We start from the raw sequence: 22,177 nt of genomic DNA, 5'->3' as shown, positions 1-22,177 counted from the left end.
TACATAGTGATTCTCAAGAAAATGGGTTCCAGTGCAGCCTGACTAGTACAAGATTAATTTTGACAAAATTGTGTTCATTAGAAGAATCAATTACCCCAAATTTTGCTTTCTATTGTCAGATGTCCAATAATTTATAGAATAAAAAGCAATTATGCAATATTTCAAACATAATTTAGATAGATGGATTGCAAGAAACATCATTGGCAAGATGTTTCACTAGATAGAACAATTAAGAGCTCACAGAATTTGAAAAACAAATACCAAAAACAGAATAAAAATGATTGATTTGCTTAAATTTCTTACGCTTGTAGACATGTAGAATTTCTTTCCAATGTTTCCATCCCCACAAGAAAAAAAATATATTCAAAACCTTAATTGGCAGTGGCATACAAGTACAAAGAGCACCTTAGTTATAATCGCAAAAGGAACCCAATAAGTTGATCCACCAAAACCTCACACAAAGTTGACCACCAAATGGGCCAAATCATGAAATTTGAAGATGAAATGATATATTTGATAATCTAGCTGACAACAGTTTTCAACATGTTGAGAATTGCGAATTCAGCATTCTGGATGAAATGACTTGATCCATTCAATTGTCCTCATTTGTCTACCAAAACATTTGAAGATGACTAATACTTCTTCAACAGGACAAAACTGACCAATCAACATCATTATGTGATCTTAGATATCTTCCTTATTATAGCTAGATTCAGGACAGATGTAAATTTCCCTTCGTCAGCTTAGTGTTGTATAGTCTCCACTCAATAACCCTTCTATGGGGAACTACATGTCCATATAATGGCCGACATCCCTAACGAACAATAGGAAAGGAGACTGAGAAATATGTTATTGTCTTCAATTAGATTACCTACAGTCTACAGATAGGATTATGCATTAAACCAAATTTTCACTCCACAATGTAAGGAGACATGATAATTAAAAAAAATCTAAACTAAAAAACCCAGATACTAAAAAATATAAAGGAATTGCCAAATTTTCCACAAAGAAACATGTAGGCTCACCTCTCACAGAAAAAGGAGTTATGAGATGGGTTGTATGCTTAGTGGAACTGTCATCTGCAAAGAAAACAATAGCTAAAATATCACATTAAATATTGACCAATTTTCATATACTTTTATCATTTTGCTCAAAAATATTATAGCCTACCTCTATTTGCCACTCTATTAATCCAAAACAATGGCTCTCCTTAAGACATTGTGGAAAATAGTCTGCAAATTGAGGATAGAGGCTCTTACTATCTTAACTACAAAACGTAATGCAGTAGTCATCAACAATGAAGAAAAAGAAATAAAACAACAAGAGCTTCATGAGATAATATATGACTATACTGACCAAAACAAAAATAGTTAAACAAAACCATTCTAATAGTTGAACAACTCCAGTAAAAATATTGCAAAGGAAGAAGCTCTTGCCGTCAAAGTAATGGAAAGTTCGAAAGGGTAAGGTCAGGAGATGAGACAAGCAAGAAGGGAAAAGAAGTGAATTATTCAACACAATTAAATCTCAATGGTAGCAGTAGAGTAAATAGAGAGGAAAATAAGAGGGAATTGTATTGTGGTGATTTCCCTCTTCTCATTAGATTTTTTTTTTTTTTTTTGGAATGGAAATACACATTTGACATTACAGAGTTGCACTTGTGAATTTTTCCAGCCTTCTTCAAGGCTGTATGAAATAAAACTACTTAAATCTGACAAAAAATAAAGAAGTAAATTTTGCTCTAAAGGCAAGGTATCAGTGATTTAGAAATACTATAAACTTAGCAGGTAGGACATTACCAGAAGAATTGCTAAGGTTTATATCAAGCTTTAAAATATGTAAAATTTGTGAATATTATGCTCTAGGGCCAAACAATTACGTAAAAAAGAATATTTTGAATATAAGAATAAATAACTAAACACAAAGTTAACCTTAAGTGAAGCAGTTAAAACCATACATGGGACAATGGACAACCTACCCTTCAGAAGTTAACCTTAAGTGAAGCAGTTAAAACCATACATGGGACAATGGACAACCTACCCTTCAGAAATTTTGAAGGAATACACTCATACTTCAAATAGTAAGGATCTAAAATCTAGGAAGGGCATAACATCCTAACTAAATGCAGAGTAAAATTCATATGACCCTAGAACATAAGCATTCTCATCAATACACTCCTACAGTTGACTTTAACTTCAATTGCTGCGAGGAATATGTAAGTTCTCATGGCTTCTAAAAATTTGCTTTTACAGGGCATATGGAAGGACAAAGCTTTGGTCCCCAACTCTTCATTGATTGATAATTTCACCAAGTGGCTATATCATCTATAAGGAAATTCCAACATTCTCCAATAGGAATAAAATTTGATAGGAGAATTCAGGTAAAAAAACAAGGTATTTCATTTGAATGGAAGTCAACCAGGGACGTAATCTCTCTCCCTAATTCTAGTCCCTTCCAGAAAATGCTCACTTTCCCTTGTCTCCAAAATACACAAAGATATGGATCATCTTCATATTTCACTCTTACTTCAAAGACGACACAGTGGCCTCTATCCAAACTGCAAAAGAGAACGAATATTATTGGGAAATTGATACTAGAACATGAAACACACCTAGCATCAGCACAAAAGGGAATCCATTGCATGTGTATAAAAGTTTCGGGTTCATGTAAGTGTTTGTGAGTCTCATGTATGTAATTGCCATGGCTTAGAATATTGTGGTATCCTAAGCAGCCTTAAGAAGAATTGAAAGACCACTTCAAAGATGACTAAAACCATGCTAATGTAGAGATAACAGAACTTACCAAAGAGGTTCTTTGTTGTGGAAGTCTCAAACTCCATCAATGGAGCAAGCACAAGTTTTCCCTGCACCTGAAATTATCAACTGAAAACAATTATAAAAATTTGTAAAGACTTTTGCAGATTATGTCACATGCTCATGCTTTTAATGTAAGATTAAATAGGTTTAGTCACCGACTTGTACACAGCAATGAGCTCCAGACTGCACCAAAAGAGAAAACTACAAAATTAAGAATTCACCAGTTAAAAAATATTATAGTTACAAAAATAATTTTGCAAGCAAATTTTTGAAAAGACAAAAATTATCATAAATATGAAACTAAATTAAGGAAGTGAGAGGCGTATTACTCAATCTATAGAAAGATGATGCCTGACTTTTGTAGAACCATCTTTGAAAATCCTTTTGGTTTCAATGCCACACTTTCCTCTGTTTTATATACAGAAACACATAATTTAGAAATTCAACATAATTGAAAGCTCTTGAAAGATGTTTATGATAGTTTGAGAAAGAAAAATTGGCAAAGTATTCATCACACATTTTAGAAACATGAAATTCCCATATGATTTGAACTAAATAATTGAATTAAGAATATTAAATATCTTGTACACATCTGGTGTACCAGGGTTGGGCCCCTTTTTGTGTTTTTTTTAACAAAATGCATACTCATTAAAAAAAAAATGTATAAAGCCAAATCAAGTAGTTTTGTCTACCAAATACCAAATGATGTCAAAACCCTCTTTGCCATATTGCTCTCTCGCCTATCAAATGCATAGAGTAAAAGTCGTCCCTCTAATTTTGCAACTTTTAACTCTAAAGCATATTGGTGTTTTTGATGCACATTAAGCTTTAGAAAATGAAATTGAGAAAAAGGCATTATTCTGCGAAATCTTCTCATGGACTACATACAAGGTGATAATTAGTGACCTTTTTTTAGTAAAATATTAAGATAGTTTACATGGATAATAGCTCCAAGCCATTTCCCCGAGCAGTGTAGTTTGGAGCCTGTTTGGATTGAGTTTTTTGATAACTCAATTCTCTATTTTCATAACTCATAACTCAAAAATGGTGGGACCCATAATAAAAAGTTTGTTTGGCAAACAATAACTCTGTTTCCATCACTCAATTCTCTGATTTTTGAGTTATGGAAACTGAAAACAACTTTTGGCTGTTTTCAGTTTCCATAACTCATAACTCAATGGCAATATTGTAATTAAACACACATAAGGGACTCACAGCCGCAACTTTTGAACACTTTTGACCTTTTTTTTTTTTTTTTTGTGGGTTGGCGTTGGCTGTTTTTTTTTTTTTTTTTCTTTTCCTGGGTTGGCCGTTCAGGTTTTTTTTTTTTTCCTGGGTTGGCTCTTCAGTTTTTTTTATTTATTTATTTTTTTATTATATATATATATATATATCTATTAGCTTCGGTGAGTTGGGTACTAAAAAAAAAAAAAAAAAAAAAAAAAACTGTACTGGCTGACAGGTGTGGGACCCATGAATAGTGTGAAAAAATTGAGTGATGAAAATAAAAGTGATGTTGCCAAATGAGTGTGAAAAAATGAGTGATGAGTGATGAGTAATGAGTGATGAGTTATGAGTGATGAGTGATGAGTGATGAGTGATGGAAATTAAGTGACGGAAATTGAGTGATGAAAAAAACTTACCCAAACAGGGTCGTGGATTCACCCTCTTGAACAATTGTAACTCATGGTCAAGGAGTGCCAGATTTCACCCAGTCTATGTATTGCTTGATACAGAAACCAAATGCAAAAGCCCGTCAAATAAGTATGAGATACAGTTCGGTAGTAAAGAAGCAAACAAAAGGACATGGGGATATTAGAGAAAAGAACATGTGCAATGTTGCCCAATATTCAAACAGAGTCTGCACAACAAAAAGTAAAGAACCAAAGGGGCTTTAGGAGGTAGACAAATAGAGAAAAAACCAACCACAAAAAATGAAAAGTTCCTAAGCTTGGATGCTGCTTTGAGCATTAATAACCCACCATAAAATAATACATAAAGGAGTAAGAAAAAGAGGGTATTCTAAAATTTGTAAGATAATTTACCATTGGATTTGTGCATGTCCAGACACACTATACTAAATAAACCAACTAGACTATCTCATTTTATACTTTTGACTTAAATGAATTCTCCAGAAACATTTGGAAAAAGAAAAAAATATTCAGCCTTATTGTCTCAACCCATAAACTACATAATTCATTAGTTGTTTACCAATTACCCAATGACATTGTGGAAATCAATTTCTAGTATATATAAGAACATGTTTTAATCTTATATATGAAGAAAATAATTGACCAATCAGAATCCATTTAATAAGATAACTCCTGCATTGTTAGTTGGCATGGTAGTCACTCCCCTCAAGTAGTAAAAGTTTCTCTATTTCTGCAATTGTCAGCGAAGCAACCAAGTACATCACCATTGAGTCAATTGTAGTTACAAAGATATAAACTCTATCCTTTCTGTGCAACAGCAGGCCTTTGAACATACAGAAAGGAAACAAAACAGAAAGAGATTCGCCTAAATTTTAAAAGATAGAGAGAAGATGATTACCATTGAGTACACTACTTGTTAAACGATTTCAGGGCCAGAAAGTTTTGAACAGGGCAGGTTCTTGAATTTTGTCTCCACAGCCAAAATTCAAGAAGCAAGGGCCATGGCTTTAGCAAAGAGAGAGAGAGTGCCAAATTACCAACCGATGGAAAAACCAAACGTTCTTAAACTTGAGTTTTGTTTTGAGCAGAACAACCTATTATATAAAAATGGACACAGTAAGAAAAATAACAACATCTTCTAATCTTAATTGGTAGTCAAGCAAAAAGAAAAATCTTAATTGGTAATTTTCAATTGAGTAATAGATAAAAATTCAATCACCTTTGAATTTGTGCATGAATAAACAAGTTAGACTCATTCAGTCATTCTCTAGTTCTTCTCTGACTTCAAAGTCAGTCTTCACATCAACGATTCGACATGTGAGGAAGCAAATAAAGTATTAGTAAGCAAATATACGTTAGAAACTTTTATACTCCAAAAAAAATAAAAATAAATTTAAACACCAAAATACCAGTTTAGTAAGCTAATTCCTGCCATGTTAGCTGCCTGGTCAAGTGCTCCCTTCAATTTGGTATCCTAAGCAACAATATATGTCACTTCATTAACACAAGTTTAGATGAAAAGATATAAATCGTTAGAATAAAAGAACAAATGATAGAACAGTTATCCTTTTTTATTCTCCTAATAACTTGAAGAAATCATGCGTCTTATTAAAGTTTTGAAGGGAAAAAAAGGGAAACAAATGATTACCACTGAGTTCTTGACCTTGCGCCAACACAGATAAATATTATCTATTTATCTCCAGATTTGTGAATGTCTACATCGGTAGACCTCAATCTTTGTTCTGCTTCTGACTAAAACAAAGTCTCCAAAATAAAAAATGAAAAAAATTTAAAAAATTCTGAGAAAAGAAAGAATTCATTCAACAATTATCCCATCAAAAACAGTAATTAAACCATTAGTTATTTTCTATATATCAATAGTTCAAATGAGAATTTTAAAATTAATCTTAATAGATATATAGACCCCAAAAAAGAAAAAATAAATAAATAAAAGAGAGTGAAACAACGAAATACCTGAATAAATTAATTCCTCCTCTGGAAGTAGACAAACTGACTCTGATTTAAATTGGTTCAGTTCAGCATAAGAAAGAAGTTGAAAGTTCTAGAAGATGTCGAAAATATAAAAACCCTAAAAAACCAGTAGTTGATTTTGAATTTGGGATTATAAAAAGACAGATGCATATATACCTGAATAAATTGTTATTTCTTGCTGGATTATTTGGGAAATGAGCAATGATGGATGGGCCAATCTTCAGTGTTTGCGTCTTTGCCTTAAGAGGGGACAAACCGAAATATCTAACGCTTTTAAAGAAGTGAGATCGGGAATTAGGGGCATGGAAGTCAAGTTAGGGCATTCGATAATCTGTAAATGAGAAAGAGGAGGATGAAATGATGGAAGCAAAAGATGATTTTCATCATCATCATCATCATCTGAATTCCTTCATATTTGTGGCTTTACATTCCGCCATATCATCTCTTCCATGTCCCAAATATTTGATCTCAAGTCTTCCTCTCCAATTGCTCAGCTGCTTCAATTCACTTAGCCCACCTCCAGACCTAGCCTTTTGCCTCACGAAAAACAGAGGCAGTATCTCAAGAGAAATAAAGATGCCCAAGTCCAAGGGGCATATGCATCAATTCGACACAATTACTAACGTCTAAATGCCTAAGATTGACCAACTTCTTAAGGCCCCGCGATAATTCTTTAAGTGAGCGACAACCACCGAGGTTTAACGTCGGCGAATTTAGTAGCGTGGTAATGGTATTAGGGAGAAATTCAATTTCTTCATTTTTAGGAAGATTAAAATATCTCAAATGTTTCAATTTTTCAATTGAATGTGGCATTAAATTTAGATTTATCTCACTCAAATCTAATGTCTGTAAATAATTGAGTTTTGAAACAAGAGCATCACAAGTGAAGTTACCCAAATTGCTCCCTACACTAGATACAAGAATTGTTCGTAACTTCATTCCATTATCCTTAAAAATTGAAAGTTTCCTTGATGGATCTTCAAGATCAAATGATACATGAAAAAAAAAGAGGTGGGGGAAGTTGGAAACCAGTCCAATCTATTTTTTAAATTTAAAGAAGCCCACTTATATTGAATAATTTAAAGAAGCCCATTATTTTTCCCGCAAACTTTCATTATACATGGTTGAGCTTTTTCTTTTTTCTTTTTTCTATACAAGCACAAAAATATCTATAATAAAAAAGTGTGCTTTAAAAATTTTTATATACCCAAAATAATAAATTAACTAGTGAGTAATTCATGTAACACACAATATATTTTTATCAAAATATGATTGTTTATCTCTTTTTTTGTATGAATATGAAATCTGATAATTATGATAGTTATAATAATTATAATAAGCTTTTACTATGATTGACAATGACTTTGAATATGGAACCATCTATTCTAACATTTAATGAAAATATGATTTGATAATATTCAAATGAAGTGCTTAAATATAAAATAGAGTTTAAACTCAATTCAAAAAAATATATAATGGGTCTTGTTAATGGGTGCTCTTAGGGAAATTGTTAATAAACAATTTTAGGAAAATTTTAACATCTCTTTTATAAGAAATGTAAAAAGATGTCAAAACATTTAATTTTTTTTTTCCTATAAAAAGTATCTTAAAATAGTCCCTAAACCAATACCCTTAGGGTATTTATTAACATTTCCCATATATAATTAAAAAAATGATGTGTAAACTTGTGAAGTAACAAAGTCTTATGTGACAACTATTAAAAAGTTAACAAAATGGTAAAGGTTTCAATTATATATATATGATTAGATAATTATAAAAATAAGTTGAAAAAAAGCACATAATAGAGTCTCAATTTCAAACTTGTAATAGACTCTCATTTAGAACAAAGGTGTTAGTAATTTTAAAGTATTTATTTTGCATTATGAAAGCATGTTGTGTATATGGAACACTTGTGTAACACATCACAAACACAACATATTAAACCCAATTTTATTATTAAACAAAAAAAAAAATTACATGATTAAAATAGTTTTAAATAAATAAGCAAACTATTTGAAACTAGAGATCTAGGGTTTTAATCGTCTATACCAAAAACCAAAACGCTATAAAATAAATAAGCAAACTACTTTTATTTTTTATTTAAAAAAAAACTAGTAATAGGATTTTAATCAAAATTGTAATTTTAAAATTATTAAACTTTGATAATTGATATAGAGAGTTTTGTGGGGACCGGCCCAGAGTAATGGGTTGACTGGGCCCTGGGCCCGTTCGAGGACCAGTCTGTCCGAGGAGACGTCGTGGTCCAGATTCCTTATTCAGGCCCGCTGGGTCAAAGAGAACGTTTCCGAGGAGTAATTCCTCCTCAGACATTCCAAAATCCAGGTCGAAGTTGCATCCCAGCTACCGTAGTCCTCCCTCCAAGCACGTAAAAAGTAAGGAAACCCAAAATATCTCAGCAAAGGCTGCCACCACCACATTAAATGCACCACAACTACTCTCTTGGCCGCATTAATGAAGAGAAGACCCCTGAACAGTGCTACCTTGGTCACTGCAACTGACAAAGAACTGATAAGGGTGTCTGATGGGACAGGTGCTCAAGTAGGGGTTTGGATGATCAACAAGTGTAAAGCCCGGATGATAGGGGAGGGTCTATATAATATGTAAAAGTCCCCCAAGAGAAGGGGACGGAGAAAAACGGAAAGGAAGGAGGAGAGAACATTGTAGAGAAATTTTATAAATCTGAGCCCACTAATCAAGTTTGAGATCTTATCTTCTGAGAAGGATCTCTTTTCACTGTTACTTCCTTTTGTTCTTGTTCCTGTATCTCTGGAGCCCATGCAACAAACCGTTTAAGCCAACTGGAACCAAGTTCTTTAGCCCATACTCTACAAAAATTCACTGTGTGGGATTTTTTGGGCCAAGATCTAACCAACAAGGATCGGGCCAACTAAAATCGTATCCCTACAAGTTTCACCTAGGACATTATTTTAGTAATTTTATTATATTTAAAAAGTGTGCTATATAGAAAAGCACGTTATAGAAAGCATAACACTTTTTTGAATTAGGTGACAATAGCTTATATAAGACCTAACTTTCGGTTTATGGTACTCTACTTTATCTATGCTAAATTATTGGTTTTATTTAGAAATCTAACTTTTTAAGAAAATATTATCTAAGGTGGGTTGCACACCACATTTTGGAGGGCTATTCAAGACACCCTGCCCACTAAGGAAAATTTATGAATGTTGTTGATGGTGTGTTGAAAATGGGTTGTGTAGCTGTGTGCAAGACAATGAAACAGTCCTTCCCACCTTGTGGCAATGTCCTCCATCAAGGGGAGCATGGGTGGTTGGCGTCCAATAAGTATACAAAAGATATGCCAAAATACCCAGAAATATTTTAGAATGGTGTTTGAAAATGAGGTTGGGAACTGCAGCAAAGAAGAGTTTGAGAAGTATGTTCTTCTTGCATGGCCAGATTTGGTACCATTGAAACACACGTACACATATATGAGGTTAGTGAAGGGCAAACATCGATCATTATACAAGATGCAACCAGATTCTATGAGGATTACAAAGCTCATATATACCTCGAGGACAACCTACATACATATAGTGATTCTCAATAGCAAAGAAAATGGGTTCCAATGCAATTTGACTAGTACAAGATTAATTTTGACAAAACTGTGTACTTTAGGAAGACCTATTACCCCAAATTTTGATTTCTATTGTTATATCTCATGTCCTATAATTTTACGAGATAAAATGCAAATGATGCCTTTTATCAAATATATATAGGTAGATAAATAGCAAGAAACATCATTGCATTATTTGCAAGATGTTTCACTGGATGGAACAGGTAAGAGCTCACTAAATTTGAAAAACAAATACCAAAAACATAATAAAAATGATTGATTTCTTAAATATCTTAGAATATTTTCCGATTTATTTACTAATTTTACATTCCCACAATGGGGAAAAAAAACTCAAAACATTAATTGCATACAAGTATAAAGATCACTCTACTTATAATCGTAAAAGCAACCCAAAAAGACCGAAATAGACCGAGCATGACCAAATTGGACAGAATATATGAGGCACTGTTTTACCTTCTTCATATCTATGACACAACTTATTTATTCTTTCTTCATTTTCTTCTAGTTTGCAATATTTTAGTTTGACATCAATGAAAAAACGTTAACTAACAAGTATATTTCTTGTACCACATGGTTCTTAGGTTTCAATCCCGTAGTAGGGTTGGAAGCATTGCAAATATATATGACCATTAGATTAAGGGGATGGATTTGGCTTAATGGCTAGAAAACTTGACAAAAAAACACCAAATCTTATGGGGCTTGATATCTACTAAACAAACTCACTCACATAATAAGGGTCTTCATTTTTTGAATTGTAAAAGATGTTGAGGCATGTCCTTATGGGAAAGATAATGAACACAACACATAGACCGCTAAAATTTTGCAGCAGATGCATGGGTTATGGCAAAAATGTTAAGAAGGATGAAAGTTTTCAACTCATTTGGAAATGTTTTGGGTGAGAGTAGATTATCAAATACAACAGATTATTGTACTAAACTTACAATAGTCTACCATGGCACCTTTGAAAAATGATAAAATGAACAGAAATTTTCAAAACTTTTTTTATAAATGGCAAAACCTTCAAGAAGATAGCAACTTGAAGAGAAATCCTTTCCTATTGCAAGAGACTTCTTTGTTACAAGGCCTAATTTAAAAATTAAATGAACAAAAAAAAAAAAAATACAAGATTTGCTTTATTATTCTATTTTTGAACCTCAAAAACTTAAATGGCTAGAGAAATTTATAGGGAAGAGACTAATAATACTATCTGTGGGGCCTAATAATTTGTAACCCTGGCCCACTTTACGTTAAGGCCCAAAGCCCAAGCCGAGGAGAGCATTGCTAAGGACATGAAAGTCCAAATTACCTTAGGACACAGCTGAGGAGAATTCCGTCCTCAGCATCCCGTAATACCCTAAAGGAAAGGATGAACTCAATACAGGAGTAGGGCAGGGGGAAAAGCTGCCAATACAGCAATAAAGAACTCTGCGTCTGACAGGTCCATGCCTTTCACCATGCTATTCAGCTTTTACAACCACTCTCAACCACTCCAGGTATGAGCTGATAGGACAAGTCTCAACCCCAAAAAGTGGAGCTTACACGTGGACACTAGGAGGGGGGTAAATGTTAGTATAAAAGGGAAGGAGAACCAATGGAGAAGGGAGACTAGGAAGCCCTGGGAGAGGAGAAGAAGAACATTAGGCTCCTCGAACAAGGTCTAAAAACCGGAACCATTCATTGTCGCCACTGGAAGAAGTGACCTGGGTCTAGCCTTTCAAACCCACACTCTACAAATTATATTGTTTGGGCCCTTTACGTACGAGCCCAATGTCATTCTTGGGTCGTCATTAATCGTGTCCTCACATTATCTTTTTCCTAAAGTTTTGAAAGCTCCTTGCTGTGATGGTCACACAGTTTGATTTCACACAAGCCTTTTTTCCTTCCAATTTAGTAAATTATGAGATCAATGCAACAAAGGTAACTCTAGTTTCGAAATGAGGGGCCTAGTTAATCATTTATGCTTGAGTTCATGTTAATATCATCTTGCAGTATTGTGTACAAACTACAAAGGCAATAGCAAAGTCGCTAGTTACTAGTCATTATGTCATTAGTCCAAATCAAGCAGCCTTTATTTAGAGGGGAATTGGAAAAGGGTAGTCATATGCTCACAGCAATTGTATTTCCAAAGCCATTTCAAAGAGCAATTGCAAGGTCAACAATGTTCCTAAGATGTACTGTTTACTTCAATGTTTCTTTGAACTGCTGCTTCTAAGGGATTCATAAAGTATGACAAGGGGATGAATCTTTCTTGCTATATAGAATGTTTTGGATAAGTTTTACCTATGGTCTAGGCTTCAAGTTAATCTAGCCAAGAGCAACATATTTTACATGCACGAAAACACGGTAGCATTTTGTACTAGAACCGTGCTCCTAAGAAGATATTTGATAATAGGAAGATTACTTGCAGAATGCAGAACTCTAGTTGAAAAAATTTCTTAAAAATAATTCTTTTTGACTGACTTGAATTTTAGTAACTTTAGATTGTCCATACTGTATTTTATAGGAGCACGTAGAAATAAAAGAAGGCTAAAAATGGAGCGAATAAGTTCTATGCAAGTTCCAACAATCTTAAATCTAAGAGGATAAAAATTAAACCAAGTTTAAAATTGGAATATGCAGTTTCACTTTAGCACCATGCAATTCTAAATAGACCAATTTTGCTTCTAAGAGAGTGACACATGCAATACACAATTCATTTATACAAATTGACAATGCACTACGAATTCCAAATGTATTAACAAGAAAGCAGGAAACATCATTGACAAGATGGTCCACTAGATACAACATGTTACAAGAAAAGTTCAATAATTTGAAAAGCAAAACGATTTTTATTGCTTAAATTCCTTCGGTTTGTTGAGATGTCGAATTTATTTCAAGAGGATTTTTTTTATCATTGTAAACGTTGTACCCTGTGCACAAAGCTCCCACTTTTGCGGAGTCTGGGAGAGGTCATGGTAAGCATCTTTATCCCCAGTTGTTAAAAAAAATAAAAAAATAAAAAAAAAGGAAGAAGAAGAAGAAGAAGAAAAGAATTACTCAATATTAATTGGAATACAAGTACAAAGAGCACCCTGATTATAATCAAATCCAAGTAGCAAAAATAAGTTGATCCACCCAAAAAAAATTTCACAAAAAGCTGGACGCTCAAATCATAAACTTTGAAGAAGAAATGAAATATTTGATGCAGTACTCAACATGTTGAAAATTGGAAATTCAACTTTCCCGACGAAATGAAAAGATGCATTCAATTGTCCTCATATATGTAGCAAAACTGTCGAAGATGACTAATACTTCTCCACAAGGATAGCTACTTAATAATACTCTTTGATCGGTGATTCACCAACCACTAGATTGATGAATAATCTCTCCAAAATCTGCTCTTTGATCAGCGAATCACCAGCCACTACAGGTGGCAATCCAAACAGGCACCAATGTGGAGTAATGTTGCCAAGCACAGAGGAAGGCAATTGATGATAAAGGTCATGATGAAAGGGACCCCAACTAACATAGGGCCCTTTCTATGATATATGATTGCTAAATTTTATGCTAATGTAGAAAGATTGTTGGGAAACTGATACTATAACATGAACACACACCTAGCCTCTGCACAAAATGTAAGTGTTCAAGTCTCATATATGCAATTGCCCATGGCTTGGAATATTGTGGTATCCGAAGCAGCCTTACATAGAATTGAAAGACTACTTCAAGGATGAGTAATACCATGCTATGTAGAGATAACAGCACACCGAAAGAGGTTCTTTGTTGTGGAAGTCTCAAAAGCCATCTCAACAGAGCAAGTCCCAATTTGCCTTGCACTTGAAGTTGTCAACTGAAAAACAAATTTAAAAATTTGTAAGACTTTTGCAGATGATGTCAACTGAAGTGAGGCATATTACTCAATCTATTGAAAGATGATGCTTCATTTTTGTAGAGTCATCTTTAATTTTGCCACACTCTCCTGTGTGTTATATACAGAAACACATAATTTAGAAATTCAACAAAATTGAAAGCTCTTAAAAGAGAACAACAAAAAAAGTGCAAAACTGATTAAGATAGAAGTTAAAGGATTTAAGAACCTGTGCAGCTAATGGGGTGAGATCCTTCTGGTCCAGGTTAGAATATTTGGGGCACCAGCAATCTTATGATCCATTACCGCCTCCTCAATTCATGTTTCTGATAGTTTGAGAAAGAAAAATTGGCAAAGTATTCATCATACATTTTAGAAACATGAAATTCCCACATGATTATAGCTAAATAATTAAATTAAGCAATTCAAATCTCTTCTATACATTTGGTGTACTGGGGTTGTGCCCCTTTTGTACTTTTTTAACAAAATGCTTACTTGTTAAAAACAAATGTATATAGTCAAATCAAGTATTTTTGGCTACCAAATGTGTCAAAACAATAGAAAAGAGTGATCCGAAATGGAATATATATCACCACATTGTTTAGGATTATAGCATGCACATAAATTGAATAGTATCAATACTTAAGCCTTATAGTTTAGTGTTGCAATCCATTCTACAGTAGTTAGAATTTTTTTTTTTTTTTTAATTTTATAAAAATTAAAATTAAAAAAAAAAAAACTTAAACAGATGAATAAAGAAAAAGAAGAAAACAAAGAACATGATGATATTTGATAGCTTGTGAAGGATGCAGCTTAATTAGTATACCTGAAGAATCTTAGGTATATTTCTTCAGCAAAAGGATATTAATCTCTGTCCCATCATATGGTTTTTCTTTTTCCTTCCTGTAGAAATATGGGATTTTAGCCATCATATACCTATTCAATCCTTGTATCTTTCTAGTAAGTGGGACAACTGGAGATTCACAATCTCCTTAAAGTGGTGAGAGTGTGACGCAACTATAGCCCTTAATTATGGCAATGATACCATACTATGGCATCTGAGATTACAAGGATTCAATTGAGATGAGCTTGTTGGTCACTCCAAGAAAGCATTGAACTAGAACAAAGTTGAAAGTGAATTTGTGAACATATTTGCAGAGTAATAGATGTTGAAATCACTCAACAAGAGACCCCAATTTGGATAACATGAAAGTCATGAAAATGACTTAGTTATTGGTGTATGATTTGGTTCTTAAATATAGAACTACATCTCCAGGGAAGATTCCTTTTGGGAAAATTGAGAAAATCTAGGTACCTTAAATTAATATTTGGCCAACCAATGACATGTAAAATTTTAAGCAAGTGATTTTCAAATTATCCTAATAGGAAAGCTGAGAGACACTTTGACATTGGGTAACACTTTTCTCCTGGAAACAAATCACTAGATCATTCCCACCCACTTCTACATGTATGTTAAGGCAAACATTTACAATTATTTTCAACCATTTTACTTTCTACCAACTGCATCTTTGAGTTGGTTTGACACATGCATTTATGGCACTGGAGTCCTTCCTTTGAATTGATTAATCATTTAGTGGTCCTTAATTTTAGCTTCCAAATCACAAAAAAGGCTAACACATAGAACTAGTCTGAAATGCGTAATTTCACATACTGCATAGATTTCTGGTTATAATTACAAAAGAAACAACCTTCAATTCAAAATTTCAAACAGAAACATCTACACAAAACTATCAAAAATTGGAAACAACTTCCGCTCATTTTTGTAAGAAAATGCATGTCTTTTAGTATTAGAAAAGAATATAATCAAGGGGAAGTGGTAAAGAGTAGGACTGTATCAAGCTACTCCTCCCTTGGTGAGATCAGCACTGGATAATATAGAACCAGCCATATATTATTAGATGAGTGGCATATTACCATCTAAATAATCTACAAGAAGAATGTTGATATGGTTTCCTATGTAGTCTCTTGGCAGTAGGCACAAAAATGATAAGGTAAGAATAACTAAAATGGTCTACAAGAATTGGCTTACCTCTGCATCGCTTTGCAGCAAGTTACTCCATCTTTGGGACATTTAATAAAACTCCTTCTCTTACCTGTCTTGGCTCAACCGTCCTTACCCATACTACATCTCTTTGACTTAAAGAACTCCAGGAACTCTATCCATCCATCACACAATGCCCCATACTTGTAGTGATTAAACTCATTAAAGAAAATAACATGTGCAATGTGGCCCAATGCTTGGACAGAGGCTGCACAACAAAAAGTTAAGAACCAAAGACTATGGCTTTAGGAGGTAGAGAAATAGACAAAACACCAACCACATAGAAAATGAAAAGTTCCTAAACTTGGCTGCTGCTTTGAGCATTAATAAATCATCATAAAACAATAGGTAGAGAAGTATCCTGAATAAAGTAAGAAAATGAAGGTATCCTCAAGTCTTAACAAGTATTTAAGCAAAAGAAAAATCTTAATTAGTACTTTTAAATTTAGTAACTGGTAAAAAATCCAATCCAATTTAATTGATCTCTGTATTCTTTTTTTTAATTTTCTGAACGGGCTATTCTTCTTTGACTTTAAAGTTAGTCTTCAGATAAACATGTGAGGAAGCAAACAAATATTTCAGTTGAATCATGACAACAACAAAAAAAATTTATTTTAAGTCATTGGTTAGACAATGCAATTTCAGAACTAACCATTGGTTTATTAGCTTTAAAGTTGTACCCGACGCACAAAACCCCCCACTTTGGGGGTGTTTGGGAAAGGTGAACAAGAACCACGACCTAACACTTTTGATGGAAGGCACTTGTATCGCACTAAGGCTCAACCTCTAAAGTTTATATATAAAAGAGCATGCCTACATGATAAGCTGATTCATGCAATGTATTTTGATAAACAGTTTTATCTACACAAGTAATCGAAGCATTAAGAAGCCTCTCTTAAAAAAGAAACGTTTATAGAAAAAGAACCAAAAAGAAAAAAAAAGTATAATGACATAATTTTTTGAAAAAATAAAAAGAACTTTTCCTTTTTGGCAGGACAAGGACGAGAAGGTAACAATATTCAAAAAGAGTATATAAGTTTAAAGAAATATTTGAATACGAAAGGAAGATTGCAAGCAGCTGTAGGAGGCAGACAAAGCCAAAAAAAAAAAAATCATTAGTAAAGCAAAAAAATCCTAGATGTGTACTGCTCTGAGCATTAGAAACCTTGGATATAAAAACAGATAAAGAAGAAACAGACAGAAAGCAGCAAAAGTTTTGTTCAAAATGTTTGAACAAACTCAAAATCTAATTAGAAATTTTTAGTCAGAAGATAGGAAATGAAAATCAGATGGAAACTTTCAATGAATTTGTTGTTTTTATGGATTAGCTCATATGAGAATTTGTAAATTAATTGGGCAAATTATACATACCATCCCAGTGATATACTCTAAAAACAAGGAAATACTGTGTGCTTTATTTTGTGACACTTACCTCCCCTGTGGTTTGCTCTATTAGACATTTCCATTTATCAATAACAGAATTTGATGATGTGGCAAATGAACTTACTAGAAAAGAATTGATAAAAAGAACATTCTACCCCAATTTACTTTGATGAGCAGATAGTCAAGTAGGGGAAAAAGAGAAGCTGTGCGCATTCATGTTGTCTTAACAGCATTAGTTTGTTAGTCCATTACTAAACACAAGGGAGGTAAGTGTCACAAAATAAAACATGAGATAGTTGCTTGTTTTAAGGGTATTCCACAGGGGTGGTATCTGTAATTGCCTAAATTAATTTGAATCTACAATGGAAACCTTTATAGCCCCACCTCCCCCTAAAAGTATAAACCAAGTCTGCAGTGTTAGTTGCGTAGTAAAGTCATCTCCTCAAAGTGATAATTATCTGACTCTGATTTTGAAATTATCACTATCAACCATATATGTCAATACATCACCACAGTTTTAGGTACAAAGATATAAATCATTAGAATAAAAAAAAACAAATCAAAGAATTTACACTGTTCTTTTTTCTTGTCCTACAAATTTCAAAAACAATGTGTCTAATTAAAATTTTGATGACAGGAATGGAAAAGGAACAAAATAAATAGAATTAAAAAAAAAAAATGAAAAACGTTATTACCGCTGACTTCTTGTAATATTGCACAATTGCAAATTTTGGATAGGTCTGAATTTTTAAGCCCAAGTCTATTCTCTGCATGAGAAGTCAAATAACTGAGAAGTCCCCAAAATATCACAACTCTCAAAAACATAAAGAAGAAAAAAGCTAAAAGCATCCTTATTTTATTTTCTATGAAAAATTGTGATTAACAGATAGACACATACCTGAACAACTTGTATCTCACCGCCACTATCGATCCAATCTCAAGACTGGAACATGAGAAATCTTGGGCCAATCTTCCCCCAGGCATCTTGCTCCTAAAATGGGACAACCAGTAATGATCAGCCGTTGTAAAGAGGGGAGATCATGAATCCCTTGAGGCAATGATGTCAGATTAAGGCATTTGCAAATTATAAGCTCTTCCAGTGATGTGAGGTTCCCTATCCACTCTGGTAAAGCCTTCAAATTAGGACAATTGCCAACCCTCAACATTTTTAAAGAGGTGAGACTGCGAATCCCTTGAGGCAGTGAGGTCAGATTGGGGAATTCCCCAATTTTAAGCATTTGTAGTAACGTGAGGTTATCCATTGACCCTGGTAAAGTCATCAAATTAGGACAATTGCCAATCTCAAGAAATTGTAAAGACGTGAGATGGCAAATCTCTTGAGGCAATGACGTCAGATTGAAGCATCCGGAAATTGCAAGATAATGTAGTGATGCGAGGTTGCCTATCCACTCTGGTAATACCATTAAATTAGTACAATTAAGAATTTTGAGTTTTTGAAGAGTGGTAACATGTTGAAGCCCATCTGGTAGAGACACCAACTTTGGAGTTCCACAAAAACACAGAGAATGGAGGCTCTGAAGGCCTTGCCATTGCATGCCATCATCTTCATCATTTACCAGAGCCAGCTCATTGCAGTCCACTATTTTCATCTCTTGAAGAGAGGTGAGATGTTGAATACCTTTACAAGGAAGAGACCTAAGTCCAGGGCACTGACGAATGAAAAGTCTCCGAAGAGAAACAAGGTTTTGCAGCCACTTCTCTGGAAGAGATTCTAAATCATTAACCCCTTCTAAATACAAAAACTCTAATTCAGAGAGAGGAAAGTAGCATGAGGAGGATGTTGATGTTGATGGTCTCTGTTTATTCATTGTTTGCTGCAATACCTTCAAGCTAGCTTCCCACAATTTCAGCTCTAATTTAAGATATGGAAACAAGGGCATGAAAGTAAGATTGGGGCAATCATCAATCTGCAATTCAGAGAGACGAGGAAATGATGGCAGCAACAGATGGCCTGGCCCATCATTATCATCTTTCTTCCACCATCCCTTCAGATTAGGGCATTTCTTTATTGTGAGAGAAAATAAAGATGGGAAGAATGTTTCTTTTGAGGAACCAAACACGTTACTAACATTGTCTTCTGATATGTATTCAAGTGCTTCCATATTAATAAGCCAAATAGAGTTGAGACAAGGGAGCTGATTTAACGGTGGGAGGTGGTGGCATCTACAATTTCTCCACAAGTTCAAATCGACAAGATTAGTGAGCAAAGAGACCCAACTTGGAATTGTAACACCCATATAAAACGATAATTTCAACACATTAAGATTTGGATGTGGCTGGAGACCTTCTAGGGACATTTCATCAAAACATTCAGTTTCTCCAACCAACTTTGGGTCCCAACATAATTCCAGTTGGTGAAGATGTTGTTTCTCCTTCATATTTGCAGCTTTACATTCCATCATGTCATCTTTTCCATGTCCTAGATACATAATACTCAGGTTTCCTCCCAAATTGCTCAGCTTATTCAATTCACTAAGCCCACCACTAGCCCTGGCCTTGGCACCTCCGTCTCTCACAACAAAATGTGGTAGTATCTCAAGAGAAGTCAAATTTCCGAGTCCGTAAGGCATATGAGTCAGTGCCATACAACCAGAAATATCTAGATGGCTAAGATTGACCAGATTTTTAGTGTCCCGGGGTAATTCTCTAAGTGCAAGACAATTCTTGAGTTTCAGTGTTTGCAAATTCAGCAGCAAGACAATGGAATTAGGGAGAATTTTAATGTGATCATTTTCAGAAATATCAAGATATCTTAAATGCTTCAATCTCCCAATTGAACTCAGCATTTTTCGTGACTGTAGATAGCTCAAATCTAGTGTGCGTGAATACTTAAGATTTGAAACAAGCGCATTACAAGGAAAGTCACGCCCTCTTCTATGTCCAAGAAACGTTCGTATCCTCTTTCCTTTAAACTTGATGATTGGAAACTGCATCGACGAATCCAAAAGATTAAATGATATATGATGAACATTTTCACCAATATTTTCCTCGGTTGAATGTAATACAGTACATTCTGTTCCAGCCACAGAGATTGCAAGATCATGCATGAGATCATGCATTTTGCACCATATATCGCCCCAGTAATCCTTTTTAACATCTTGGAAGAATGACCTCCAAAGTAATAACCTGAAGTACTCTCTACCAACATCCTTAACACGTTGCTTTGGATTCGATAACTTAATAAAACCTTGCGCTGCCCAAAGATCAATCAATGTCCCTACATGAATCATGTAATCTTTTGGAAACAATCTACAATAAGCAAAGCATTGTTTTAAGTATGATGGAAGATGATCATAACTCAACTTAAGTGTTGATAAAATATTATTTTCTTCTCCTTGAGTTATTTTTGAGAGTTCATAATTCTTGAAAGATCGCCACTCATTTTCAGAAGCTTTGGAGTGTAGCAAACTTGCTATTGCTCTTATGGCAAGAGGTACCCCAACACATTTTTCCAAAATCTCCTTTCCCAGGTTAATAAAGGCTTGGTTCTTTGGCAGTTGGCCTTCTCCAAATGCAACTTTTACAAACAAATTCCAAGCCTTTTCTACAGGTAGGCCTCTTAGAGCATACCATGAAGTTGCCCCTGTTATGCCCGCCACCATTATAGAACGAGTAGTTACAACTATCCTACTTCCCCTTGCACCTACCATTAATAAATTTTTCAAGAGAAGCCATTTAGTATTGTCCTCATTCCACATATCATCCAAGACAAGCAAGTACTTTTTTCCACTAAGTTTTTCTCGAAGCTGATTTTGCAGCATCTCAAAGCTTTCTTTAAGTCTCTCATCCGTCAGCTGTTCTAAAATTTCTTTAACAATTCGTTTTACATCAAAGATTTCAGAGATACAAACCCAAAGTTTTAGCTCAAAATTTTTGTTGACACTTTGATCATTGTAAACCAGTTGAGCTAGTGTGGTTTTCCCTAATCCTCCAATACCAACGATTGGAATGATAGAAATATTCTCTACAACATTGTCATCAAAAAGAATTTCGATAATCACTTCCTTATCATTCTCTCTCCCAACAACTTCATCTTCAAGAACAAAAGAATAAGTTTCTCTGTCCCTACTCATGACTTGTGGCTCAATGAAGCTTTGAATAAAGTGGAAATCCTCCTTATCTTTTGCAATGGCATTTAGTCTCTCCCTAATTGCTTTTATCTGACGACCCATCTTGGGACTAAAAGCAATACGATTAGAACTGGAAGAGAAAATGCGTACCTTCTTCTTTCTCATCACCTTGTGCCGCAAAACTTGGGTTGAGAAATCATCCAGCAAGTCATCAGCATCATGGAGAACACCTTTGAGCTTTCTGAGCCAATCTTTGATCTGATGATTATGAGTACTCTGCTTTTCTGCATCAAGAATCACAGCTTGGATTGTGGAAACTGTGCTTGTTAGTTTTTCAATCTCAGTTTGAACACCGCAGGCCAGTTTGACCTCTGGGAGAGTGAAGGAACCCAGCAGTTCAAGGACTTTTCCGGCGAGGTGGAATAAAGCTCCTTCCGCCATAGTTTTTGTTTCTTTCTTTCAGGAATATTATTAAGATCAGATGGTTTGTGAAATAGTGAAAGTGATGAGAGAGTCTTTGTCGTGTTTTTTTTTTTGATAAGGGAGTCTTTGTCGTGTTCTTCAGCTTATAATTGCTACATCACTGTTTATATGCTTTACACTTTACACTTTAAAGTAATCTACTGCCGAACACTGTTTCCCTTTTTCTCTCTAGACTCGGTGTAGCCTGGAGGTGAAAAACCTTTGCCTTTAGGCAATCTCTTTCCCCGTCTGACGG

At 34.3% G+C, this 22,177-nt stretch overlaps 1 protein-coding gene across 50 annotated transcripts; it reads right to left on the bottom strand.

Moving 5' to 3' along the window:
- Nucleotides 1–269: 269 nt before the first annotated feature.
- LOC126723495 (putative disease resistance protein RGA4) lies at nucleotides 270–21,941 on the bottom strand. Of its 50 annotated transcripts, none has more exons than XM_050426970.1 (18): nucleotides 18,267–21,941; nucleotides 18,064–18,135; nucleotides 15,974–16,193; nucleotides 14,750–14,826; nucleotides 14,153–14,249; nucleotides 13,973–14,034; nucleotides 13,797–13,905; nucleotides 6,117–6,232; nucleotides 5,878–5,942; nucleotides 5,688–5,763; nucleotides 5,367–5,562; nucleotides 3,146–3,224; nucleotides 2,976–3,017; nucleotides 2,803–2,882; nucleotides 1,994–2,557; nucleotides 1,171–1,931; nucleotides 1,026–1,079; nucleotides 270–814 (listed from the first exon to the last, which is right to left on the bottom strand). In XM_050426970.1, exon 1 carries the CDS (start codon nucleotides 21,898–21,900, stop codon nucleotides 18,292–18,294), a length of 3,609 nt encoding a protein of 1,202 aa, XP_050282927.1. In that variant the 5' UTR covers nucleotides 21,901–21,941; the 3' UTR covers nucleotides 270–814; nucleotides 1,026–1,079; nucleotides 1,171–1,931; nucleotides 1,994–2,557; nucleotides 2,803–2,882; nucleotides 2,976–3,017; nucleotides 3,146–3,224; nucleotides 5,367–5,562; nucleotides 5,688–5,763; nucleotides 5,878–5,942; nucleotides 6,117–6,232; nucleotides 13,797–13,905; nucleotides 13,973–14,034; nucleotides 14,153–14,249; nucleotides 14,750–14,826; nucleotides 15,974–16,193; nucleotides 18,064–18,135; nucleotides 18,267–18,291. The 50 variants fall into 50 exon arrangements, 49 of the variants coding, with proteins under 49 accessions (XP_050282927.1, XP_050282932.1, XP_050282945.1 ...); XM_050426975.1 differs by lacking the exon at nucleotides 13,973–14,034 and adding an exon at nucleotides 4,460–4,542; XM_050426988.1 differs by lacking the exon at nucleotides 13,973–14,034 and having other exon boundaries at nucleotides 270–878; nucleotides 1,026–1,097.
- Between the last annotated feature and the right edge of the window lie 236 nt (nucleotides 21,942–22,177).

Source organism: Quercus robur, chromosome 4, assembly GCF_932294415.1.
Source record: "Quercus robur chromosome 4, dhQueRobu3.1, whole genome shotgun sequence".
NCBI classification, from domain to species: domain Eukaryota; kingdom Viridiplantae; phylum Streptophyta; class Magnoliopsida; order Fagales; family Fagaceae; genus Quercus; species Quercus robur.
Note: the sequence above shows the minus strand (reverse complement) of the source record. Positions and strands in the feature narration are given on the sequence as shown.